The sequence below is a fragment of the Rhinoderma darwinii genome, chromosome 12 (genome assembly GCF_050947455.1).
Source record: "Rhinoderma darwinii isolate aRhiDar2 chromosome 12, aRhiDar2.hap1, whole genome shotgun sequence".
In the NCBI taxonomy this organism is placed as follows: Eukaryota; Metazoa; Chordata; class Amphibia; order Anura; family Rhinodermatidae; genus Rhinoderma; species Rhinoderma darwinii.
Genome location: NC_134698.1, coordinates 50,959,985 through 50,984,910, shown reverse-complemented (window position 1 = coordinate 50,984,910; position 24,926 = coordinate 50,959,985). Strand labels below are relative to the sequence as shown.

The window sequence follows — 24,926 nt, the reverse complement described above, 5'->3', positions numbered from 1 at the left end:
AATCCTCCAGCCTTGTCTTAGCCTGCAAGTGAAATGCTTAGAGGACATTTACATTCTTTTTATCCATGATCTGCACCTGACTTCATCTCAGCCTTCTCTCCCTCCCTTCATCAGTTTACGGTGTGTGTGATAGAGGGATATCAAATCTTACTATTGTTAAACTGAAGTTGTTCTAAAGAAGAGCAATGTGGGTAACCTGTTCATACTAAGGGCAGGTGTTGCTGAATTTTAGTGTGGTAGTGCCTCAGGCCAGATGTGTGAATGAGAATTTATCAATCCTTACATTACATATTCCATTTTTTTGCTTTTATTATGGTGTTTTTTGCTCATTGATTTTTAGACTCGAAAGGCAAAATGTCAGGTTCTTGCTCCACCCTTCAACCTCTGATGTCTGCCGTAAGTGGCTTGGTGCAAGTCGGGGTGATGCAGTGACGTTATCGTACCTGCCTGCACCAAGCCACACACATAACAGTACGGATCTCCTTCATTCGTTGTGGAAACGTGGATAGGTGAGTATTTATTTTATCATTTTTAAGAGGCATCATTACTGAAATGGGGCACAAAGGGGGCACTAAGGAGGTATTATCACTGTGTGGGGACTCTATTAATGTGCCATACAAAGAGGGCACTCTGAAATTGTGTGGGGCACAAGAGTGGGCACTATTACTGTTTGGGGGCACACAGGAAACTGGATGTGGACAGGGATTGGGGCAAGGTTAGAGACATAGCTTAAAATTTGATAACAGTACTAATCCTTTTAGGGGTGTAAAACATTCGCCACAATCGCAGCAAAATCACATGTTCAATCAGTTGAGCCCAAATAAGACTCTATATACTTACAGGTAGTTGGCCAAGTTGTGTTCTTGTAAAGTATGTGTTTCAAAGCCATGCGGCGTTGTATCAAAGTAATCGTTTCCAATCCCACAAATGAAACATTTTGTCTGGATAGAAAAGAAGAGCACATGATGAAAGATGCATTGTCTGTCCTAAACAAGTAGTCACCTCCATTCATACTTTGGAGGAAGAATTTGACCATACCTCCATATCTTCTCTGACTTGTTCTTGTTGATCTCTCAGTTCTCCAAAAGCATCAATGATCAAACCTTTTGTAGAATAGATAATGGATATGAAATATCAGATGTATGATATAATGTTTGTGGTAGTAGTAGTTTTAGGTTTTATTGTGAATTACGCTCTACATGTTAGGGAAACTTTCATATAAAGTACTAAAGAAATGCAAGTGTTGCTTGTATATTGATGGATAGATAGCGGCTGTTAGAGAGGCTGACGGTTAGCTGGATGACAGCGGAGGTTAATAGTGTCCCAGAAATATAAACTTACCTTGAATAATGGCAAGGAGAATGACGATAACAAAGAAGAAGAAGGTGATGTCAAATACAATACGATACATCTCATAAGGGTCACCAGCAGGGTCCTCAATCTCATCTCCAATGCCACCTCCAGCCCTCACCCCCACGTACATGTGGAACAGATAACACTGGAAGAGAACCATGCTGTAATTAGTCTGGTTTCTGACATCATTCAGCACAAGGCACCCAACTGGGAAGGATTACATAGCATCTTCTTCTAAAGGGTAATGTCATACAAGTGATTTCCCATAACTGCATTTTAATTGCATTGTTAATCGCTAAAGCACTGACCCAAAGTAATGAACTGAGAGCCCAAACTGTCGCTCTTGATATAAAAACTAGTCCAGAGCCTGCATTCATTAACCCCTTTAGCACAGCGTGTTTTGGGTTATTTAGGACGAAGCATATTTTTTTATTGTTGCTTTCAGAGAGCCATAACTTACTTACTTTTCTCTAAATGCAACTGTATGAGGGCTTGTTTTTTTTTTGTGGGACAAGTTACATTTTTTAATAGAACCATTTTGGGGTACAGATTATTGTTGACCAACAATTTAAACATTTTTTTTATTGCATTTAAAATGTACGCTGTTCACCATGCTACACAAATAATATGTTACCTTTATTCCATGGTTCAGTATGCGAAAATATGTATATATATTTTTTTATATTTACAACTTTTGCACAATAATGTCAAATTGCATGTAAAGAAAAGTTTTTTGCCATAACTTTTATTTTTCTTTCGATGCAGCCATATGTGATCTTGTTTGTTGTGGGATGAGTCATATTTTGTAATATAGGAATATGTCACTACAGCAAGTTAGACCCGAAAAAAACAGAGGATGCAATTTCACAAAATCCCAGTGGAACATGAGTTGTGCAGTAAAAAAGGCGAGGGAATGGCGGCGCTCCTCCGAGACTATATATGAGGTGGTGAAGTGTAGATTGCCGGCTGCCACCCACTGTGGTCCCTCGGTGCTAAATCCTTAGTACCTGGGACAAGAGATGTATAGTAAGGCAAGAAAAAAATGCAGTCTAATCACGGGCATCAGCGCCAGGCTCAAGAGGATCAGAAACGGAGCTCCGTTCCTGATCCTCTTGAGCCTGGCGCCGATGCCCGTGATTAGACTGCATTTTTTCTTGCCTTCCTATATATATTTTGTAATATGACCCTTTCGGGGTACATAAATTATTGAATAACTTATTTTTCTGGGGGTGGGGAATGGGAAAAAATAACGTATTAACTATTATTTTGGTTGTTACGATATATGTTCTTTTTTATTTTATTTTTAAACTCTTGCAAAATAAAACATCTTATCGAATGATATGATTATATTTTTACTTTGAACACAGGTTTTTTTTTTTCTTCAATTTTTTAAAACTGTATTTTAATTATTTTTTAAGAACCGCTAGGGAATTTCACAATGCAATCTTTTGATTGCTTCTATGATATACTTAGTATACCAAAGCATTTATGCCTCTCAGTGTAAAACTGACAGGCAAAACATTAGGTTTTGCCTTTGGCACCTCCTATGGCCTGGGTTCCCATGTAGCGTAAATGCTGTGGAGTTTCCGCAACGGAATTCTGTGCGGAAATTGGATGAGATTTTGAAAATCTCATGCGCACGCTGTGGAAAAAAACCACAGCAAAAACGTTCATAAATTGACCTGCGGTGCAGAATTTAAATGCTTCTCTGTTGCGGGTCTTCCCCATTGAATTCAATTGGGGTGCAAAACCCCCAACAGAAAGCTAAGTGTTGCAAGTTTTTTGGTGGAATCGAGATTCAGCCGCAAAAATCGCAACTCAGAAAAAAAATAGAACTCCCTGCTTCTTCCTCCAGTCCGGCCTTCTGGGATGAAGTTTTATCCCATGTGACCACTGCAGCGGTCAAATGGGCTGTAGCATCATCCAGGGAGGCCGGACTGGATGGTAATGGAGGGACGCGTCACCATGGCGACAGCCGAGGTAAGTATGGGCAGTTTATGACATGGCAGGCCTGGGCCTTTGTTAGGCCCCCACCTGCAATGACCACCCATCGGCACCTCGTGATTGTGTTGTGGGGGTGCCGATGGGAAACCAGAAGGAGCCGACTTTGCTCTTTCAGATGCCATGGTCACCATTAACCACGGCATCTAAGGGGTTAAATGGCTGAGATCAGAGTTCTCTCCAATCCCAACTATATTAGTGGGATAATTTAAAAGGCTCATTTTGACTCTCTGACACCACCTCCAGACGAAGGCTTCCTGCCGAAAAAATGAAAAACCCAGCTTTTCCCCTTACAAAATGCTTTACTATTAAAAAAACAAAATAAAGTTAAAAAGTTACACATATTTGGTATCGCCGCGTCCGTAACGACCCCGACTATAAATCTATTACATTATTTAACCCGCACGGTGAACGCCGTAATTTTTTTTTATAAAAAACTATGGAAAAATTGCTGTTTTCTGTGAATACTGACTTTAAAAAAATGTGATAAAAAGTGATCAAAAAGTCGCATCTACTCCAAAATGGTACCAATAAAAACTACAAGTCGTCCCGCAAAAAAAAAGCCCTCATACAACCGCATCGGCGAAAAAATAAAAACGTTACGGCTCTTCAAATATGGAGACACAAAAAAGAAATAATTTTGGAAAAAAAGCGTTTTTACTGTGTAAAAGTAGTAAAACATACAAAAACTATACAAATTTGGTATCGTTGCAATCGTAACAACCCGCTGAATAAAGTTATTGTGTTATTTATACCACACGGTAAACGGCGTAGATTTAGGATGCAAAAAAGAGTGGCGACATTTCTGATTTTTTTCTATTCCCACCCAAAAAAAAAAAGTTAATAAAAGTTAATCAATAAATAATATGTCCCTCAAAATGGTGCTATTAAAAAATACAAATTGTCCCGCAAAAAACAAGACCTTATACAGCTATGTCGACGCAAAAATAAAAAGGTTATAGCTCTTGGAATGCGACGATGGAAAAACGTAAAAAATGGCTTGGTCATTAAGGGCCAAAATAGGCTGGTTAAGTGAATTTCACAGTTGATATTTATGAGGTATACTTTAAGACTAGCATAAGTTGTTTGAAAAGTCATTGTACATTTAATGTCAATATCCTCCCTTGCCATTTTGTATTTTTAACTAGGTAAAATATTCTGTGCTAATTAATTTCTTAATTTATCTTATTTTAGGGTTTTGGTTTTCGAATACAGAGCTTAAAATCCTCTGCATAGGCATACATTTAAAACATAAGATTTTGGCTGCCTGAAGCCTCCACTAGAGACAGCTTAGGCGCTAACCTGCATACAGTTTATACATTGAACCCAATATTAACACAGTATGCAGTAAGTGCCCTCTACTGGATACTACACTGTGCTAGAATGTTATGTTTTAAATCTATGCCTATACACAAAGCTTCCACCACTATTAACCACTTAGGGTATGTTCACACGCAGTGGCGTAACTACCGCCGTAGCAGCAGTAGCGGCTGCTACGGGGCCCGCGGCATGAGGGGGCCCGTGTCGCCCGCCGGCACGGGCCCCCACCATGGCCGGAGGCTCCGCTAGCAGCCGCTATGGCTGCTACAGCGGGACGCCACTGAACACTACGGCAGAGCAGGGAGGTATCTCCCCGCTCTGCCATTAACTGGTTCCCGACCGCTGGCTGTATTTTTACGGCCAGCGGTCAGGGTCCTTAAAACCCGAGCCATAGACTTTCTACGGCTCGGGTTTTAACTTGCTGCCCGTGCGATCGGGCAGCTGAATGTCGGGTCTCCGGCTGTCAGTGACTGCCGGGGACCCTGAGGAGAGGATAGAAGCAGCTTTCGCTGCTTCTGTCTTCTCTGATCACTTGTACACAGCGCTGAATGCGCGCTGTGTACAGGAATAGAGACAGCAGCGGCGCGGTCTCTATTCTTCCCGGTGATCATGTGACTGGTCACATGATCGCCGGGTGCCGTTAGTGACAGACTGCTGCTGGGTCTTACTAGACCCAGCACAGCCCTATTAGTGACAATCGTCACTATGAGAGGGCTGATTTCCCCTATAACTGGGGCTGCTGTGCAGCTCCAGTTACAGTGGAAAAACATGGTGTAAAAGAAAGAAAAAAAATATATAAAGTTCCCCAAAGGTCTTCTTTGACCTTTGGGGGACAGACCATAGTAATAAAAAAATAATAAAGTAAAGTGCAAAAAAAATGTAAATAATAAATACACATAAAATACCCAACCCCAAAAAAAAACGTTCCCCCCCGCCAATCATTGTTGTAACGCTAGCGCTGATCCAATTACCCTAATATAGACATGTAATATATTAAAATTTACGGTAGACAATGACGATCACAAATAAAAGGTCTATTTTAGGGTAAAACTATGTTATTACCAAAAAAAAAAAAGCTATTATTTTCAAACTTTCTGAATAAAAATTCTAAAATAGCAAAAAAGGTGTGTATAAAAACGATAAAAAATGAAACCTGCATTGTCTACGGGAAAAAACGTCGCAAAAATCACGTCGTTAGCCCAACAAATAAAAAAGTTATAGCCATTTAACTAACGCGTGCTAAAAATGGTTAAACGATGTCTGGTCCTGAAGGCGCAAAATAGAGGAAAAGACATGTATCCCCTCTCCACAGGACATGTATCCCCCCTCCCTCTCCACAGGACATGTATCCCCTCTCCACAGGATCTCCACAGGACATGTATCCCCTCTCCACAGGATATCCACAGGATAGGGGATACATGTGTGATCCCTGGCATTGATAGGGAGAACGGGGGACTGAAAGTCCCCTGAAGTTCTCCATCACAAACCTCGGACTTCCGGGGTCTGTGTCGGCAGCTCCGTAGAAATGAATGGAGCGCCGGTCGCGCTTGTGCGCATGCGTGACCAGCGCTCCTTTCATTTTTATTGAGCTGCGCAGACGCCGGAAGTCCGAGGTTTGTCATGGAGAAGTTCAGGGGACTTTCAGTCCCCCGTTCTCCCTATCGCTGCCAGCGATCACTCATGTATCCCCTATCCTGTGGAGATCCTGTGGAGAGGGGATACATGTATTTTGTAGGACACACTGTAGGTCGCATTTTTTTGGGAGGGGGGACGCTATATGGCGTTCCCTACAGGGGGGGGGTGGCTGTATGGCGTTCCCTACAGGGGGGGGGCTGTATGGCGTTATCTACAGGGGGGCTGTATGGCGTTCTCTACAGGGGGGCTGTATGGTGTTCTCTACAGGGGGGGGGCTGTGTAAAAGGTACGATCTACAAGGGGGGGGGGGGGTTGTGTGACACCCAGGGGAGGGGGGGCCCCAGTCAAAAGTTTGCTATGGGGCCTAGTCTTTCCTAGTTACGCCCCTGTTCACACGGCTTACTCTTTGGCGTTTTTCAGGGAGGGGGTTACGGGGGCCGAACGCCTCCAAACATCTGCCCATTGGGAAGAATTGTGTTTTGTTCCGATGGGGGCATTTTTTTACACAGCCATTTGTAAAAATGGCGCGTGTAAAAACGCCCTGTAAAAAGAAATGCATGTCACTTCTTGAGATGTTTTTGAAGCCGTTTTTCTTGGTCTCAATAGAAAAACAGCTAAAAAAAGGTCCGTAAAAAAATGCCTCAAAAAACGTTTGTGGTTTCAAAAACGACTGAAAATCAGAGGCTGTTTTCCTTTGAAAACAGCTTTGTATTTTACAGCTGTTTTTGTTTCCTAGTTTGAACATACCCTTAAGGAAAAAAAAAATTCCTACATGTTTTTTGAGTTTTAATTTTACGGAGTGTCGTTGTCTGCTGTATGTTACAGCTCACACTTGCTCCTGAGCCTGCATCGTCATTTACGGCGATGTGTTGGAACTACCTCCCGCTAGCGCTGTAAATGTATGTGCAGTGCGGTAACAGGTTAAACATATATTAAGAAATTAACCATAAAATCTTTTTGCACCTATTAACTACGTGGTGTTAAAAAGGTGGAGATTCACTTTACAGATATAGCCGTCAGTTTTGCATAGTATTTGGGCCGTGGAATGAGAAGGGCATTAGTTCATTGCTTTGAGTTCTGAGGTGTACCCTCTTATAATCATCTTTTACTGTAATCCTGCCCGTACATACCGTCATCATATCATCACATTTCATATCGGGATCATCTTCATCCTCACTTTTGTTGTAAAACTTTCGGAAAAAGTTAAATGCCACAACCGTGTAAAGATAGACAACAACCATCAGGAGACCAACAGTTAACACCAACTGCGGGAGGCAAAAACATTTACATTTTATTAAGAGATTTAATTTTACAATTTATTATTTTAAAGCTGCATTAGGTTGTCCTATGAGCGGAGACCCAGATCTGCTTTTAGTTCTAGAAGACTGCAGGAATCCATTGAATGTAATGGATGCACTGCAATGCTTTGTTAAAAAGACCATTAAGGTTCCCTCAGAGATCGTGGGACCTTTATGGACATACCAGCTAAAAAGGGGCTGTCAAAACCTAACAAACCCTTTAATTAAGGGGGCAACAAATGTGTGTATGTACAGTATAAAGCTAGTTACACTACATGTAGTAATATGTATGTTAGTAGAACCTGATACAGCTGTTACCCCAATATCCTACTGCTCCCATATAATGTTTACAGCTGAGATATTGGAATTTGGCAGGATCCTCACATTGGAGAGCTGGTGGTCCCCAGTTTCTTTCTCTCAAAAAAACAAAATGGTTCTGAAGGGTCAAAAAACAACAACAACAACACACGTTTGATTCTTTAAAAGGATTGTCTCATCTGTTTCCATATGTCATATTAGGGCATGTGGATGTCTTAGAAGAGGTCTCCCTGCCCAGGACACCCTCTATGAGACCGAGAACCGCTGTAAAGAGCTGTTCCCCCTCTGGCGGACTCAAAGAGACGATGTTTTACATTTTAAAGAAATGAGCGTCATGTGGTACTACATTGGCCACTGCAGAGAAAATAGATGGGGCACCTACATTCTAAGAAGGGGTTCTCCAGATGGGACAACCCTTTCAAATCTACAGAGACCCTATTCTCTTGGGAAACAAATCACCTGTGACCAACAGCTTTCCAGTGTGAGTATCTTGTCAAACAGCTCTCCACATCTCAGCTTCCTGTATCTTTTGAGTGTGACATCAGGAAGTAAGATGCCGGAGTTACCTGCAGTCACACCTGGAGTTTTAATAGTAAAGCCATACAATACATCAATTATATCATATCATCCTCTCGATAGATTGTGTTATAATAAAGTGTAATATGTATAGAATGTATATCAATATTACATGCTCATATTAGTGCTGCCTGGTCTATATTTTATACAGCTATCTGTTATGTTAAATAGGAGATCCCTAAAATCTCCACCATACATATACTCATGCAACTATTAGTGGAATCTTAAAATACAGTAGGGCTACCCTGAAATTTACGTTCCAGCTTCATAGTTACATAGGTTGAAAAAATACACAGGTCCATCAAGTCCAACCTTTGTCAATAAGTTACCGTCATTCATTGCTTGATTAATTATAACCCTCAATGCCATTCATCAGTAAATAAATAGGTATCAAGCCTTTTTTTAAATGCTGACATAGTATCTGCCATTACTGCCTCATGGGGCAGGACATACCATAGTTTGATTACTCTAAGGCTGGGTTCACACGACCTATTTTCAGGCGTAAACGAGGCGTATTATGCCTCGATTTACGCCTGAAAATACGGCTCCAATACGTCGCCAAACATCTGCCCATTCATTTGAATGGGTTTGCCGACGTACTGTGCCGACGACCTGGAATTTACGCGTCGTCATTTGACAGCTGTCAAACGACGACGCGTAAAATGACTGCCTCGTCAAAGAGGTGCAGGACACTTCTTTGGACGTAATTTGAGCAGTTTTTCATTGAATTCAATGAAGAACAGCTCTAAATTACGGCTGTTAATGACGCCTCGCAAAATGCGAGGACGAGCTATTACGTCTGAAATGACGGAGCTGTTTTCTCCTGAAAACAGCTCCGTCATTTCAGACGTAAATGCAGTTTACGTGTGCACATACCCTAACTGTAAAGAACCCTTTCCTATATTGAGGTCTGAAACGTCTTTCTTCCACACGCAATGAATGTCCCCTGGTCCTTTGTAGAGTCCTTGGAAAGAACAGATTACGTGCTAGGTCTCTGTATTGACCACACATATACTTGTACATGTTAATAAGATCACCTCTAAGGCCCCATGCACACAACGTATTTTTTCCCTCCTGTAAATACTGGCCGTAAATACGGGTCCTTTGTCACACGTTTTTAAACAATATTTAACCCATATTTACAGACCGGTGTCCGTTAATACGGGTCCGTTTTTATCCGTATTCCACCCGTATTTACGGACCTGTAAAAAAAGGGGGGCCGGAAATGGGTCACATAATCGCTCAGACGCCATTTTCTACTCTTTATTCAAAAATGTAAATCCCCTGAAGTCGCCTAGCAACGCTCTTGTAATTACGGGTGCACACACATAGCCACCCATAATTACGGGAGCCCCATAGACTTCTATGGGCCTGCCCTTGCCCTAATTACGGCCTGAAATAGGACATGTTTCTATAGTTTTCAACGAATGAAGGTACCCGTGGCCAATAGAAGTCTATGAGCCCGTAATTACGGTCGTGTGCATGGGGCCTAATGGCGTCTTTTTGCCAAGCTAAACAAGCCCGATGTTTTTAGTATTTCATTGTAAGAGACATCTCCCATCCCATTTAATAATCTAGTCGTCTGCCCTTGAACCCTCTCCAGCTCTCCTATATCCTATTTACAATGTGGAGCTCAAAACTGAATTCCATCTTCTAAACCTGTGGTGAATAACTGGTGATGGCTTCTCAAGGGAAAAAAAGTTCTTATTATCTAGTTGTCCCCATGGTTACGGAGAAATTACCGCAATGCATTCATATTAAGGAATTGATATTTAAGCATTTCCCTACCATATTCTGAAAGATTAATTAAAAGCGATCTTTCATTTGCATAGACTGTATATAGAAAACTGTCACTTTAAGTGGATGTCAGAATATGCAGCGTCCTTCATCCAGCAGGTAAGAATTAATAGTGCATGCTGTGACTGTTTAAAGCAGCTGCTTGGTTTCAATAATTTATGAGGAACCTACAACAAACATCAGTGACTAGAAGCGTCCAGAAGAGAGAAGGGGGAGAGGGGCTCATAGTATTTCAGGTGGGGGGGGGGGGGGCAGGATGAAATACAGGGAGCTGAATGTTCTCTGCTAATGCTACCAGCTTGTGGAATTGATCTGACTGCTCGACAAAGTCTATAGTCATTTCTGCATTCACTCTTCTAATAGCCGAGCTCTGGGCAGGACCATAGTACAAGTGACTGCACGAGTGGCAATAATTACTGACTGATCTGGTGCCATTATCACAAATGCTTTACAAACAGCTGACACATTTTAGGACTATCCATTTACAACTGGCCTGCATAGTCTAGCGGTGTAGGGAGGCTTGGCTGGTTTAAGTGCTCATGCCAGAGTTGGAGCTGTGAAATGAGCAGCACTTAATTTAGCTGTCGGCAGCTAGGCCGGGCTCTCTCTGGCATGAGTAATGTGAGTGTATTAGTGGATTCAATGAGTCACACACCAGGCATGCCACTGCTGTAAACCAGGCCATGCTGCAGTCCAGGCTTTCATCTTTTATTAATCGCACGCTCTATTTTAGAAATACTGTAATCAACTCGTAATCTGTTTTATAATAAAAGGTGAATTGATCTCCAATCTATTAAAAGCCGAGGACCTCACAGACACAGGGCAGCCTTACTTGTTTTCCATTGTGGGTGACTGACGATAAAATTGTCCTAAGTGTCTTGAAGCCCATTGCAATGTCCAAGAGGTGAGCAGCAAAGAAAAAGTTGTTATAATGTCCAAGAATCGACATGGTTGTGTACCAGGCAAGGTAAAGGAAGGACTGAATAAGAAACAAGAACAAGATTTAGGTTACAATTTAATACAAATCTAGTGCACATCACCCATCATACAGTAGAGAGTAACAACAGGAAGATACATACGTTGTCCGTAAAAACCACTCCAAGCTTCCAGATGTGATACTTCATATCAATGGAGCTTAACCTGAAGATAATAAACAATATATAAGAAATAGATTTTTTTTTAATTGTTTATAGGGTTATGGTTGGAATATGTACCGCTCTTGCAAGTTCGGTGTCATTTGAATTCCATTGTTTCCCAGGAGGTGGTGTAATGGTCAGATATGCACATTTTTTTACAATAATCACCATGGGTTTTTTTTTTTTCATTTTGTTTTTAAAATCAACAATAGACCATCTATCCATGGGTTGTGGCGTAAAACAAATGGCTGTAATGAGCTGAATGTAGTGAATTTTTCATATTTGACCCTCTTTATTGTAAAGCCCCATGCATCCCGTGTGCATGGACTCTAGCACAAGGATTCCTTATGGTTCCCGTATTACAGACATGTAAGCACTCTGTGTGCCACCAAATGGTGACATCTTGAGAAGCCATATCATCCCCTAGAATTAATGGTTGTGGTATCCCAATTTTATAGGCATCAAGAGTTTGGCTGACCGCTATCTTATGTGTATGGCAGGTTTAGGCTGTATTACGGGTCTCTAATGTAGGGAGCAGTACAGTTGCACCTATAGATGTGCATGAGGCCTCTACAGTACCACTATGCCCCCGATTTCACGTAAAGGTTTTTTAGTCGGCTACTATAAAAATCGAATATAAAGTATTATGGCATGCTCCATCGCATATCATAGAATTTCTCTGACTTTCAGCGACACACAAGATCCCCATGGCTCGGTAGTATGGAGCTCTGCAGTGTGCATGGGGCCTTAGGGTGTGAAGTTAAGAGGATGGGCCTTAAAGGAACCACAAGCCATGGTTTTCATATCTTGCACTTGATGTAGGCAGGTTAGTCCTTCTCAGTGCAAGTGTTAGAATCTGGATGCATAGTTGGCTGCTAAGCCCATCATAAACAATATACAGGGCTGCTAACAGTATCTCAGAATGAGGATTAGCCTCCTGTTTTTTTTTTAGGTGTGTGGTATAAAGTCTGAGTTTCCATAATTTTTATATTATAAAACTCCTAATTCAGACTTTGTTTTTCATATTAGGTGCCTGGAGTATTTCCTTACAGGTATTCATAATTAGAAGTTTTCATTGATGTCTGTAATCATTATGATCACTGCAGGAGACAGGGGGAAAAAAATAAAAGCCCGCGCACTTCAACAGATGAAAAGTTCACTTTTAAATGATATGGAGATTTCTTTCTAGAATGTCACCTCAAGGTCAACATTATGCAAACCATTTAAATGTGTCTGATCCCAAGGCTAATGACTATATGTAAATTAGAGGTGTATGTACATTGTAAGCTGGATGGACTCTGACAGGAGCCAATATGTATGAGGAACTAGTCGCTTGCTCTACTGCTTTGAACTAATGACTAATAAATATTTGTGTGTCGATGAGGTTTAGCATTGACAAACAACACAATGCAATTAAAAGAAGCTCCAACACTTTTATAGAACTTTTTGCTAGAAATTGATTCTTCAGCTAAAGATTCTATACTATAAAACTCACCATGATACCAGTGATCCCTCTTCTATTTTTGTCTTTTCCACTGGGCTGAAGTCTAAGGCATTTTTATCAAGTCCCAGGAGTTCAGCAATTCTGTCAGCTCCATATAAGTCTCCATATTTATTGATAACCTAAGTAAAGGAAAACACTGTATAAATCTTCTCTGACAACCACACCAGTAGCAATGAGTTTTATGTATGCACACGTCTCTCCCGACAGGCCACAGCCATTGTGATTATCCAAGCCACTAGAGCGAGGGACTAGTGCATTATGTAGTGTTGTATGAGGTATGATTAGAACAGCCCTACTCACTAGTGGACTGCTAGAAACCCCAAACCTATACCTGATCTTGGAATCTGGGAGACACCTGGTGAGGAAGACTCAGAGGGAGGGGAGGAATCTTGAGCTAAAATAGTTTTCATGTTTTGACTGGAAAATGCCTAAAATTCTTTACAACAAATTTTTTGTATTAATCCATCTAAAATGAAAGAACTATACAAAAAATCTTGATTAAAAAAACGTGTTTCTTTTCTACAACTCCTATACAGACTGGTGTGTTTCCATGATAACAGACTACAAACAAACCCAGACTACAAAACAATGAGCTGAACGCCCCAGGGGCCACATTCTGTAAGGGTTGTCTCTGATGGGAACCCCTTTAAGGTAGGTTGACCTTTCCTCCTGTATTCAAGGGGATCCCTAAAAATTAATTAGTTACAGAAACTCCCAGATTTTCAAAAATATACATTTTCTTTTCAGTTTTGACAATTCTTTAATGTAATGTAATCACAGGTACAGAATGTTTGTGTGTGTGCGTGCGGTACAGAATGTTTGTTTGTGTGTGTGCGTGTGTGCGTGCGTGTGTGCGTGCGTGCGTGTGTGCTTGTGTGTGTTAAGCAGGAAATCCAGAGAAGAAAAATTTAAATTGAATATATTTCAGTCACAAGTGAAATTCTAAGCGAGATGAAAACTTATTGCAGATGTTGGCATGCGTTAGTCCTGATTCACACGAAGGCTGCGCATCTCGGACTAGAAAAACTACTGTTCTTCACGTCCGAGGTGCATCCGTGCTCAGCGTTGCGGGATGCGATGTCACGCATCCCCCAGAGTTGAGAGTCTATGGAGGGATACGTGATGCGCGAAAAGAACGGACATGTCCTATCTTCGCACGGACCCTTCACACGGTCCGTTGAAACAACAGCTGTGTGAACGGCCATATTGAATTACATAGGTCCGTGGGACGGACGCTGTTTCAACGGCCGTCCCACGGACATTTAACACGCTCGTGTAAATAAGCCCTTATTAGCTTAAAACACAGTACACAGAAAGACTCCGAGGATTTACTGAAGATCAGTTTCAGCAAAAATGACACTAGAGCAAACATTCCAAAGGAAGAGAGTGCAAGTGAATATCGTCACGCCGGTGCTCATTAAATCGCTCTAATTGTATATATTAATTTCAGTGACTCATTGAAAACATTTCATTTACACAAATTAATTTTCATGTAAGGTTAAACTGTTAAAATGTCTATTGCAAAGTCCCTTTAAAAATGTCAACACCAATTTTTTAAGGCCAGGTTCCCAAAAAACGAATAATGCAGATTAGGAAGAAAAAGCTGCTCCTCTGAACGGGCGCTCAGGTGTGGTTTGTACTGGTATCTTCACAAAATCGTCAGGGTGTATTTTCAACGATTTTATTATTAAAAAAGAACAATATAAAATTTGATTGCTGCAACGCGTTTCAACCACGCACTGTGGTCTTCATCAGGCATATAAATTTGGTTACAATACATCATCTTATATACTTGTATCATATGCTTCACTTCCAGGTTAAACTGGCAAGGTGAAGGTTCATCATGGGTGTTTCAGCACAGGTGTGTGTATGTTTTTTCCTCAGACTGATTTTCTCTTAATTGCTATTTCTCCTCTTTTCTACCTTTTAACCAACTATTTTCTGCCAAATGGTAGATATTCTTAGCTTTAGTGTAAAAGAGGATTGATTTTTTGTATACATATATATATATATATATACACACACATATATATATATATATATATATATATATACACATGTCCACATGCAGGTGACCGTATATTTCAAAGAAATCATCATCGTCCGCGTATTCTCGCCGCTGACAGACAGTGTGAGTACTCTTAGTTTCTTTGATAATTGTGTTTATTCTTTTTGATAGTTTTGATGCTATCCTTTATTCTAACTAAGATTATTGTATTACTGGTAAAAAATACTTCTAGTTTCATTGCTGTTCGTTTGAATCTAATTGTCGGGAGCCAGGCGCTCCTGTTTTTTATGTATATATATATATATTTAATTTTAAGAAGAGAAATATTCCCATTATTATTTATTCTTTGTAGGTGTATCACACTCAATCTTATCCTATCATTTTTAATACAGATGTCATTGTATTTTAATAGATCGTTCAAACTACACTTGATCAATTTTTTCATTGAGTCCGTTTGGGCTCAAGGTCCCAAATTTAAATATCCAGAAGGACTCCCTTTTATTCAGGGTAGAGATTCTGTTGTGTGTTTTAACATTTACTTGTTCGATTGGGGAAATTTTTATTTTAGAAAAATCAGATGAATGGTTATATAGTAAATGCCTTGATAAGCTATGTTTGAGAAAACCGTTTTTTGCATTAAAGCGGTGACCATTTAATCTCTTTCTTAGTGTCTGGGTTGTTCTTCCAATATATTGCAATCCGCACTCACATTCAATCATATAAATTACATAATCAGTTTCACAGTTCATATAAGTATTAATTTCAAATATTTCTTGTGTTACATTTGATGTAACTTGAGTTTTTCCTTTGTTAATATTAAAACAACACAAACAGTTTCTTTTTCCACATTTATGGATCCCTGCCGGTTTATAATAATGATCTTGGGTAGAGGTGGGGATATTCGTTTTCAACCTACTAGGTGCTAATATATTTTTAATAGTTCTCCCCCGACGGAATGTTATCCCTGGTTTTATAGGGATAATTTTATTTAAAATCGGATCGTTTAAAAGTACATTCCAGTGTTTTTGCAATGCACTTCTAATAACATTATGATCTTTATTAAATGTTGTAATAAAATTGTTTGAATGTCTTTTCTTTAAAATATCTTTGTTATGTGCTATATGTACTTTTTCTACAAGGCATGCTTCTTGAGATGTATCTAAATTTTTTTGATACGCATGTTTAAGGAGATCTTGAGGATATTTTTTCTCCTCAAACTTTGCTTTGAGGATTTTGGATTGTTCTTTGTATCCATTCACTGAGGAGCAATTTTTTCTTATTCTCCTATACTGACTGTGTGGGATATTTGTTATCCATTTTTTATAGTGTGCACTTTTGAAATTTAAAAAACTATTTTTATCTGTGTCTTTAAAATGTGTTTTTGTTAAAAATTTATTATCAGAATGACTGATTTCTAAATCTAAAAATATTATTTTTTCTTTTGATATATTTTGTGTAAATTGTATTCCCCACGTATTCTTATTTAAAATATTTATGAAGCTGTTCGCTTCCTCCCTAGTACCAGACCAGATTAAAAAAAGATCGTCAATATACCTTTTATAATAGACAATTTTATTCCGATATATATGAGCATTCTCTATATGTATTGATTCAAAATGCCCCATGAATAGGTTGGCATAGCTAGGGGCAACTCGTGTCCCCATAGCTGTGCCCCTTATCTGTTTATATAATTTAGAATTATGTTTAAAAATATTGTGGGTGAGAATAAAATGTAATCCTTCTAATAGAAAATCATTTTGTTTTTTCGGGAGTATACCTCCATGTTCTAAAAAAAAAATGTATGGCCTTTAATCCAAGAGTATGATCGATATTCGAATATAAGGAAGTCACATCCAATGTTATCAATACGTAATTTTCATTCCAGCTGTATCCTTGTAATTCTCTGATCAGACTCGTAGAGTCTTTCAGATACGATGGTAATTTTTTCACTAGATTTTGCAAATGTAAATCTATATAATGTGAAAGCTGACTTGTCAGGGAATTGATACCAGATATTATTGGTCTACCTGGAGGATTCGTTTGATTTTTATGAATTTTAGGTAGATGGTAAAAAAAAGGGGTTTCCGGATTTGCTGTCATTAAAAATGATTTTTCTTTTTTATTTATAATGCCCTCTTCGAAGTTAATTTTTATAAAATCTGAAAATTCTTTTTCATATTGATCTGATGGATCAGAGGTTATTGTTTCGTAATATTTTTTATCAGAAAGTATTCTCTCAGCTTCTTGGATATAAGTTTCTCTATCTTGTATTATAATTCCTCCTCCTTTATCCGCTGATCTTATTACAATATTTTTATTATTTTGAAGGTCTTTGAGTGATTTTTTCTCTCTTTTATTAAGATTACATTGGCTAGGTACGCTTTTTTTCTTATTGATTATTTTCAATTCATTTGACACTAATATATAAAAAGTTTCTAAAAAATTGCCCTTATGATGCAGTGGGTAGAAGCTCGATTTTCCATTGACTTCAAGATGTGTATATGGGTCTTCTACACTATTATCTTTTTCCGTTTGTTTGGATTTCCCTGTTTCTATAGAAAAATGACGTTGCAATGTGAGTTTTCTAATAAAATTATTTAAATCTAAAAAAAGTTGAAATTCATCAGCTGATTGTGTGGGACAAAACGACAAGCCTTTAGATAGTAACTCTATTTCTCCTTTTTTGAGTATATATTGTGATAAATTAAACACATTACTGGATTTTTCATGTATATTCTCAATTTCAATAGATTCTTGCAAGTCGGTTTCTAATCCTCCCTGCTTTTTTTGTGGGTTTCTTTTTTTCCCCCCTCTGCATCCTCTGATCTTTCTTTTCTTTTCGTAGATCTGGATAGATGCATTTGATTTGGGAGGGCTTGAAAATATTTTGTGATTACATGATTCCCTATAGGGGGTGATGTCTTGGATTTTTGTGTTTGAGGACTGATGTTCGAACTTGGGGGGAACTCTAAAAAAGATATATTGGTTAGTGTGCTATTTATTGTAGAGTTCGATGTCTCTATTTCAGGAGTGATAGGATCTGCGGTGGGTCTATCCATGTCATTGAGATATAGTATCAAAGGTGATGAAAAAGTCGGTTCTGGGCGACTACCTGTGTGGACCGGAGTGCCTATCCAACGGAAAGTGGTATTTATACCGTCAGGTGAGTCATGTGTGGTAAAAAATGTGTTATCTATTGAATTAGAATGATGTGACATATCTATATGCGCTGTTTCCATAGTAGCTTTAGGAAATAGTGGGGGTAAATTAATATTGGGTGGAATCCATGGTTCCGTATTCTTTATTGTTTGGTGATGATCTGTTTGCCTTACTATGTTCTGATGACTATAATCCTTCATTTTGTTTTCATTATATTTTTTATAGATTCTATTGGTCTCTACATTTTCCTGTTGAGGTGTATTAGTATTTCTTCTGTAGGTGTACCTACTATATCTTTTTGTATTTGTACTTATGTTTTTATTAATCCTAGGATTTCCATATGGTCGATTATGATGATATAGAGTTGACTGTTTGTTTTGTTCTTTGTCTAGGGATTCTGTTGTGGGTTTGTCAATTGATTGACATGCAAAATCCTGTCTATCACGTTTAAATTTAGTTGCTTTTTTTTCGATTACATCTCTCTCCAATTTCAACAATCTATTCTTAATAGATAATTCTATTTTTTGGAAATCTTGGTGTTTTTTGTATAATTCTAACTTGACCCACGTGATATTGAGAAGTTTGGAAAAATGGTCAGATAGCGATGTTCTTTTATTATATAGTCGCTCCATCATACCTCTAGAGCATGTGGACATGTATTCTTTCCATTCTAAGGAAAAGAGTGTATCATCAGGGAATGCTGATAAAAAGGGTAATCTTAAACCTCTAGGGGTGAGATTCTCTGTGATATACATTTTTAAAAAAGTGGCATCTAGATTATGCATCAGTTCCGCTTTACTAAAATCTTCAAATTCTAAAAATAAGTCAGTCATGTATTTCGTTTCTTCAGTAGTATATATTTTTGTTGCGATCCTCCTTGTAGGGCTTCTTTTCTCAGTTGGAATGGTATTAGTAAGTAATAAGATCAATTTGTTACGATTGTCTAAACGATGTTGATAATATTCCATTTTGTTGAATGAAGAGTGGTTGGGCTGAACTTTTAACCACCTCTAGTATGCTTGCCGTACTCTTGAGGACGTATTTTTTCCTGGAATGGAATCGTCCACCTATTGAATCCGGTATATCCTGGTTGACAACCGTATTGAAGATTCTTAAGATAAAAAGGGGGGATAAAAAAGAGAAAAAAAAACGGCGCTCCTCTAAGGTGATATCGTTCTGGTATTTGTAAGATATTGAGTAACTTAATGAATGGAGCTCACCTTGGTGAGTTGTGCAATGTCGCCAGCACAACTTAACTTTGTAGCTTGTACACGCTTGATCACACTGTGCTTGCCTCTGGAGCCATAACCGCATGGGGTGAATTCGTGTCAGGAACTCCTCTCCTTGCGGTTTTGAAGTAATGCAGATTAGGAAGAAAAAGCTGCTCCTCTGAACGGGCGCTCAGTTACTAAGTTACTCAATATCTTACAAATACCAGAACGATATCACCTTAGAGGAGCGCCGTTTTTTTTTCTCTTTTTTATCCCCCCTTTTTATCTTAAGAATCTTCAATACGGTTGTCAACCAGGATATACCGGATTCAATAGGTGGACGATTCCATTCCAGGAAAAAATACGTCCTCAAGAGTACGGCAAGCATACTAGAGGTGGTTAAAAGTTCAGCCCAACCACTCTTCATTCAACAAAATGGAATATTATCAACATCGTTTAGACAATCGTAACAAATTGATCTTATTACTTACTAATACCATTCCAACTGAGAAAAGAAGCCCTACAAGGAGGATCGCAACAAAAATATATACTACTGAAGAAACGAAATACATGACTGACTTATTTTTAGAATTTGAAGATTTTAGTAAAGCGGAACTGATGCATAATCTAGATGCCACTTTTTTAAAAATGTATATCACAGAGAATCTCACCCCTAGAGGTTTAAGATTACCCTTTTTATCAGCATTCCCTGATGATACACTCTTTTCCTTAGAATGGAAAGAATACATGTCCACATGCTCTAGAGGTATGATGGAGCGACTATATAATAAAAGAACATCGCTATCTGACCATTTTTCCAAACTTCTCAATATCACGTGGGTCAAGTTAGAATTATACAAAAAACACCAAGATTTCCAAAAAATAGAATTATCTATTAAGAATAGATTGTTGAAATTGGAGAGAGATGTAATCGAAAAAAAAGCAACTAAATTTAAACGTGATAGACAGGATTTTGCATGTCAATCAATTGACAAACCCACAACAGAATCCCTAGACAAAGAACAAAACAAACAGTCAACTCTATATCATCATAATCGACCATATGGAAATCCTAGGATTAATAAAAACATAAGTACAAATACAAAAAGATATAGTAGGTACACCTACAGAAGAAATACTAATACACCTCAACAGGAAAATGTAGAGACCAATAGAATCTATAAAAAATATAATGAAAACAAAATGAAGGATTATAGTCATCAGAACATAGTAAGGCAAACAGATCATCACCAAACAATAAAGAATACGGAACCATGGATTCCACCCAATATTAATTTACCCCCACTATTTCCTAAAGCTACTATGGAAACAGCGCATATAGATATGTCACATCATTCTAATTCAATAGATAACACATTTTTTACCACACATGACTCACCTGACGGTATAAATACCACTTTCCGTTGGATAGGCACTCCGGTCCACACAGGTAGTCGCCCAGAACCGACTTTTTCATCACCTTTGATACTATATCTCAATGACATGGATAGACCCACCGCAGATCCTATCACTCCTGAAATAGAGACATCGAACTCTACAATAAATAGCACACTAACCAATATATCTTTTTTAGAGTTCCCCCCAAGTTCGAACATCAGTCCTCAAACACAAAAATCCAAGACATCACCCCCTATAGGGAATCATGTAATCACAAAATATTTTCAAGCCCTCCCAAATCAAATGCATCTATCCAGATCTACGAAAAGAAAAGAAAGATCAGAGGATGCAGAGGGGGGAAAAAAAGAAACCCACAAAAAAAGCAGGGAGGATTAGAAACCGACTTGCAAGAATCTATTGAAATTGAGAATATACATGAAAAATCCAGTAATGTGTTTAATTTATCACAATATATACTCAAAAAAGGAGAAATAGAGTTACTATCTAAAGGCTTGTCGTTTTGTCCCACACAATCAGCTGATGAATTTCAACTTTTTTTAGATTTAAATAATTTTATTAGAAAACTCACATTGCAACGTCATTTTTCTATAGAAACAGGGAAATCCAAACAAACGGAAAAAGATAATAGTGTAGAAGACCCATATACACATCTTGAAGTCAATGGAAAATCGAGCTTCTACCCACTGCATCATAAGGGCAATTTTTTAGAAACTTTTTATATATTAGTGTCAAATGAATTGAAAATAATCAATAAGAAAAAAAGCGTACCTAGCCAATGTAATCTTAATAAAAGAGAGAAAAAATCACTCAAAGACCTTCAAAATAATAAAAATATTGTAATAAGATCAGCGGATAAAGGAGGAGGAATTATAATACAAGATAGAGAAACTTATATCCAAGAAGCTGAGAGAATACTTTCTGATAAAAAATATTACGAAACAATAACCTCTGATCCATCAGATCAATATGAAAAAGAATTTTCAGATTTTATAAAAATTAACTTCGAAGAGGGCATTATAAATAAAAAAGAAAAATCATTTTTAATGACAGCAAATCCGGAAACCCCTTTTTTTTACCATCTACCTAAAATTCATAAAAATCAAACGAATCCTCCAGGTACACCAATAATATCTGGTATCAATTCCCTGACAAGTCAGCTTTCACATTATATAGATTTACATTTGCAAAATCTAGTGAAAAAATTACCATCGTATCTGAAAGACTCTACGAGTCTGATCAGAGAATTACAAGGATACAGCTGGAATGAAAATTACGTATTGATAACATTGGATGTGACTTCCTTATATTCGAATATCGATCATACTCTTGGATTAAAGGCCATACATTTTTTTTTAGAACATGGAGGTATACTCCCGAAAAAACAAAATGATTTTCTATTAGAAGGATTACATTTTATTCTCACCCACAATATTTTTAAACATAATTCTAAATTATATAAACAGATAAGGGGCACAGCTATGGGGACACGAGTTGCCCCTAGCTATGCCAACCTATTCATGGGGCATTTTGAATCAATACATATAGAGAATGCTCATATATATCGGAATAAAATTGTCTATTATAAAAGGTATATTGACGATCTTTTTTTAATCTGGTCTGGTACTAGGGAGGAAGCGAACAGCTTCATAAATATTTTAAATAAGAATACGTGGGGAATACAATTTACACAAAATATATCAAAAGAAAAAATAATATTTTTAGATTTAGAAATCAGTCATTCTGATAATAAATTTTTAACAAAAACACATTTTAAAGACACAGATAAAAATAGTTTTTTAAATTTCAAAAGTGCACACTATAAAAAATGGATAACAAATATCCCACACAGTCAGTATAGGAGAATAAGAAAAAATTGCTCCTCAGTGAATGGATACAAAGAACAATCCAAAATCCTCAAAGCAAAGTTTGAGGAGAAAAAATATCCTCAAGATCTCCTTAAACATGCGTATCAAAAAAATTTAGATACATCTCAAGAAGCATGCCTTGTAGAAAAAGTACATATAGCACATAACAAAGATATTTTAAAGAAAAGACATTCAAACAATTTTATTACAACATTTAATAAAGATCATAATGTTATTAGAAGTGCATTGCAAAAACACTGGAATGTACTTTTAAACGATCCGATTTTAAATAAAATTATCCCTATAAAACCAGGGATAACATTCCGTCGGGGGAGAACTATTAAAAATATATTAGCACCTAGTAGGTTGAAAACGAATATCCCCACCTCTACCCAAGATCATTATTATAAACCGGCAGGGATCCATAAATGTGGAAAAAGAAACTGTTTGTGTTGTTTTAATATTAACAAAGGAAAAACTCAAGTTACATCAAATGTAACACAAGAAATATTTGAAATTAATACTTATATGAACTGTGAAACTGATTATGTAATTTATATGATTGAATGTGAGTGCGGATTGCAATATATTGGAAGAACAACCCAGACACTAAGAAAGAGATTAAATGGTCACCGCTTTAATGCAAAAAACGGTTTTCTCAAACATAGCTTATCAAGGCATTTACTATATAACCATTCATCTGATTTTTCTAAAATAAAAATTTCCCCAATCGAACAAGTAAATGTTAAAACACACAACAGAATCTCTACCCTGAATAAAAGGGAGTCCTTCTGGATATTTAAATTTGGGACCTTGAGCCCAAACGGACTCAATGAAAAAATTGATCAAGTGTAGTTTGAACGATCTATTAAAATACAATGACATCTGTATTAAAAATGATAGGATAAGATTGAGTGTGATACACCTACAAAGAATAAATAATAATGGGAATATTTCTCTTCTTAAAATTAAATATATATATATATACATAAAAAACAGGAGCGCCTGGCTCCCGACAATTAGATTCAAACGAACAGCAATGAAACTAGAAGTATTTTTTACCAGTAATACAATAATCTTAGTTAGAATAAAGGATAGCATCAAAACTATCAAAAAGAATAAACACAATTATCAAAGAAACTAAGAGTACTCACACTGTCTGTCAGCGGCGAGAATACGCGGACGATGATGATTTCTTTGAAATATACGGTCACCTGCATGTGGACATGTGTATATATATATATATATATATATATATATATGTGTGTGTATATATATATATATATATGTATACAAAAAATCAATCCTCTTTTACACTAAAGCTAAGAATATCTACCATTTGGCAGAAAATAGTTGGTTAAAAGGTAGAAAAGAGGAGAAATAGCAATTAAGAGAAAATCAGTCTGAGGAAAAAACATACACACACCTGTGCTGAAACACCCATGATGAACCTTCACCTTGCCAGTTTAACCTGGAAGTGAAGCATATGATACAAGTATATAAGATGATGTATTGTAACCAAATTTATATGCCTGATGAAGACCACAGTGCGTGGTTGAAACGCGTTGCAGCAATCAAATTTTATATTGTTCTTTTTTAATAATAAAATCGTTGAAAATACACCCTGACGATTTTGTGAAGATACCAGTACAAACCACACCTGAGCGCCCGTTCAGAGGAGCAGCTTTTTCTTCCTAATCTGCATTACTTCAAAACCGCAAGGAGAGGAGTTCCTGACACGAATTCACCCCATGCGGTTATGGCTCCAGAGGCAAGCACAGTGTGATCAAGCGTGTACAAGCTACAAAGTTAAGTTGTGCTGGCGACATTGCACAACTCACCAAGGTGAGCTCCATTCATTAAGTTACTCAATATCTTACAAATACCAGAACGATATCACCTTAGAGGAGCGCCGTTTTTTTTTTTTCTCTTTTTTATCCCCCCTTTTTATCTTAAGAATCAAAAAACGAATAAGGCTCTGGTCATACGAGCGATATGGCTTCTATTAATAATGGTGCCATAACAGATCCCAACGAATCTTGATGGATCCCTTTGTTTCATAGATGGTTCTGTCAGGTTTCTGCTATTTTGACGGGAGGAATAGCACAGCAGAATGTACTAATCTTGCCATCAAAACTACTGGAATACCTGAATGGAAAGGGAAATACTGTAGTGTGAACAGAGCCTAATATGTGCAGTGTTGTCAACAGTCGTGGTTAAAACGTCTGGACACTGTATTTATCCCCTGCAAAAAAAAATTATGAACTTGAACGTATACCGGATAGTTGAAATTACTGTTCCTGCTACTGTGCTCTGGCAGCTCCGT

At 37.8% G+C, this 24,926-nt stretch overlaps 1 protein-coding gene across 4 annotated transcripts in view; it reads right to left on the bottom strand.

Annotated features, from left to right (window-relative positions):
- Positions 1-24,926, bottom strand: part of RYR3 (ryanodine receptor 3) — a 658,838-nt gene that overhangs the window by 3,691 nt on the left and 630,221 nt on the right. For all 4 annotated transcript variants that reach the window (XM_075844915.1, XM_075844916.1, XM_075844917.1 and 1 more), the window contains 7 exons: positions 12,930-13,057; positions 11,378-11,438; positions 11,131-11,277; positions 7,440-7,574; positions 1,342-1,498; positions 1,039-1,103; positions 841-941 (listed from right to left, as the gene is read on the bottom strand). In XM_075844915.1, the coding sequence (XP_075701030.1) occupies positions 841-941; positions 1,039-1,103; positions 1,342-1,498; positions 7,440-7,574; positions 11,131-11,277; positions 11,378-11,438; positions 12,930-13,057 (794 nt within the window). The remainder of the gene's footprint in view (positions 1-840; positions 942-1,038; positions 1,104-1,341; positions 1,499-7,439; positions 7,575-11,130; positions 11,278-11,377; positions 11,439-12,929; positions 13,058-24,926) is intronic.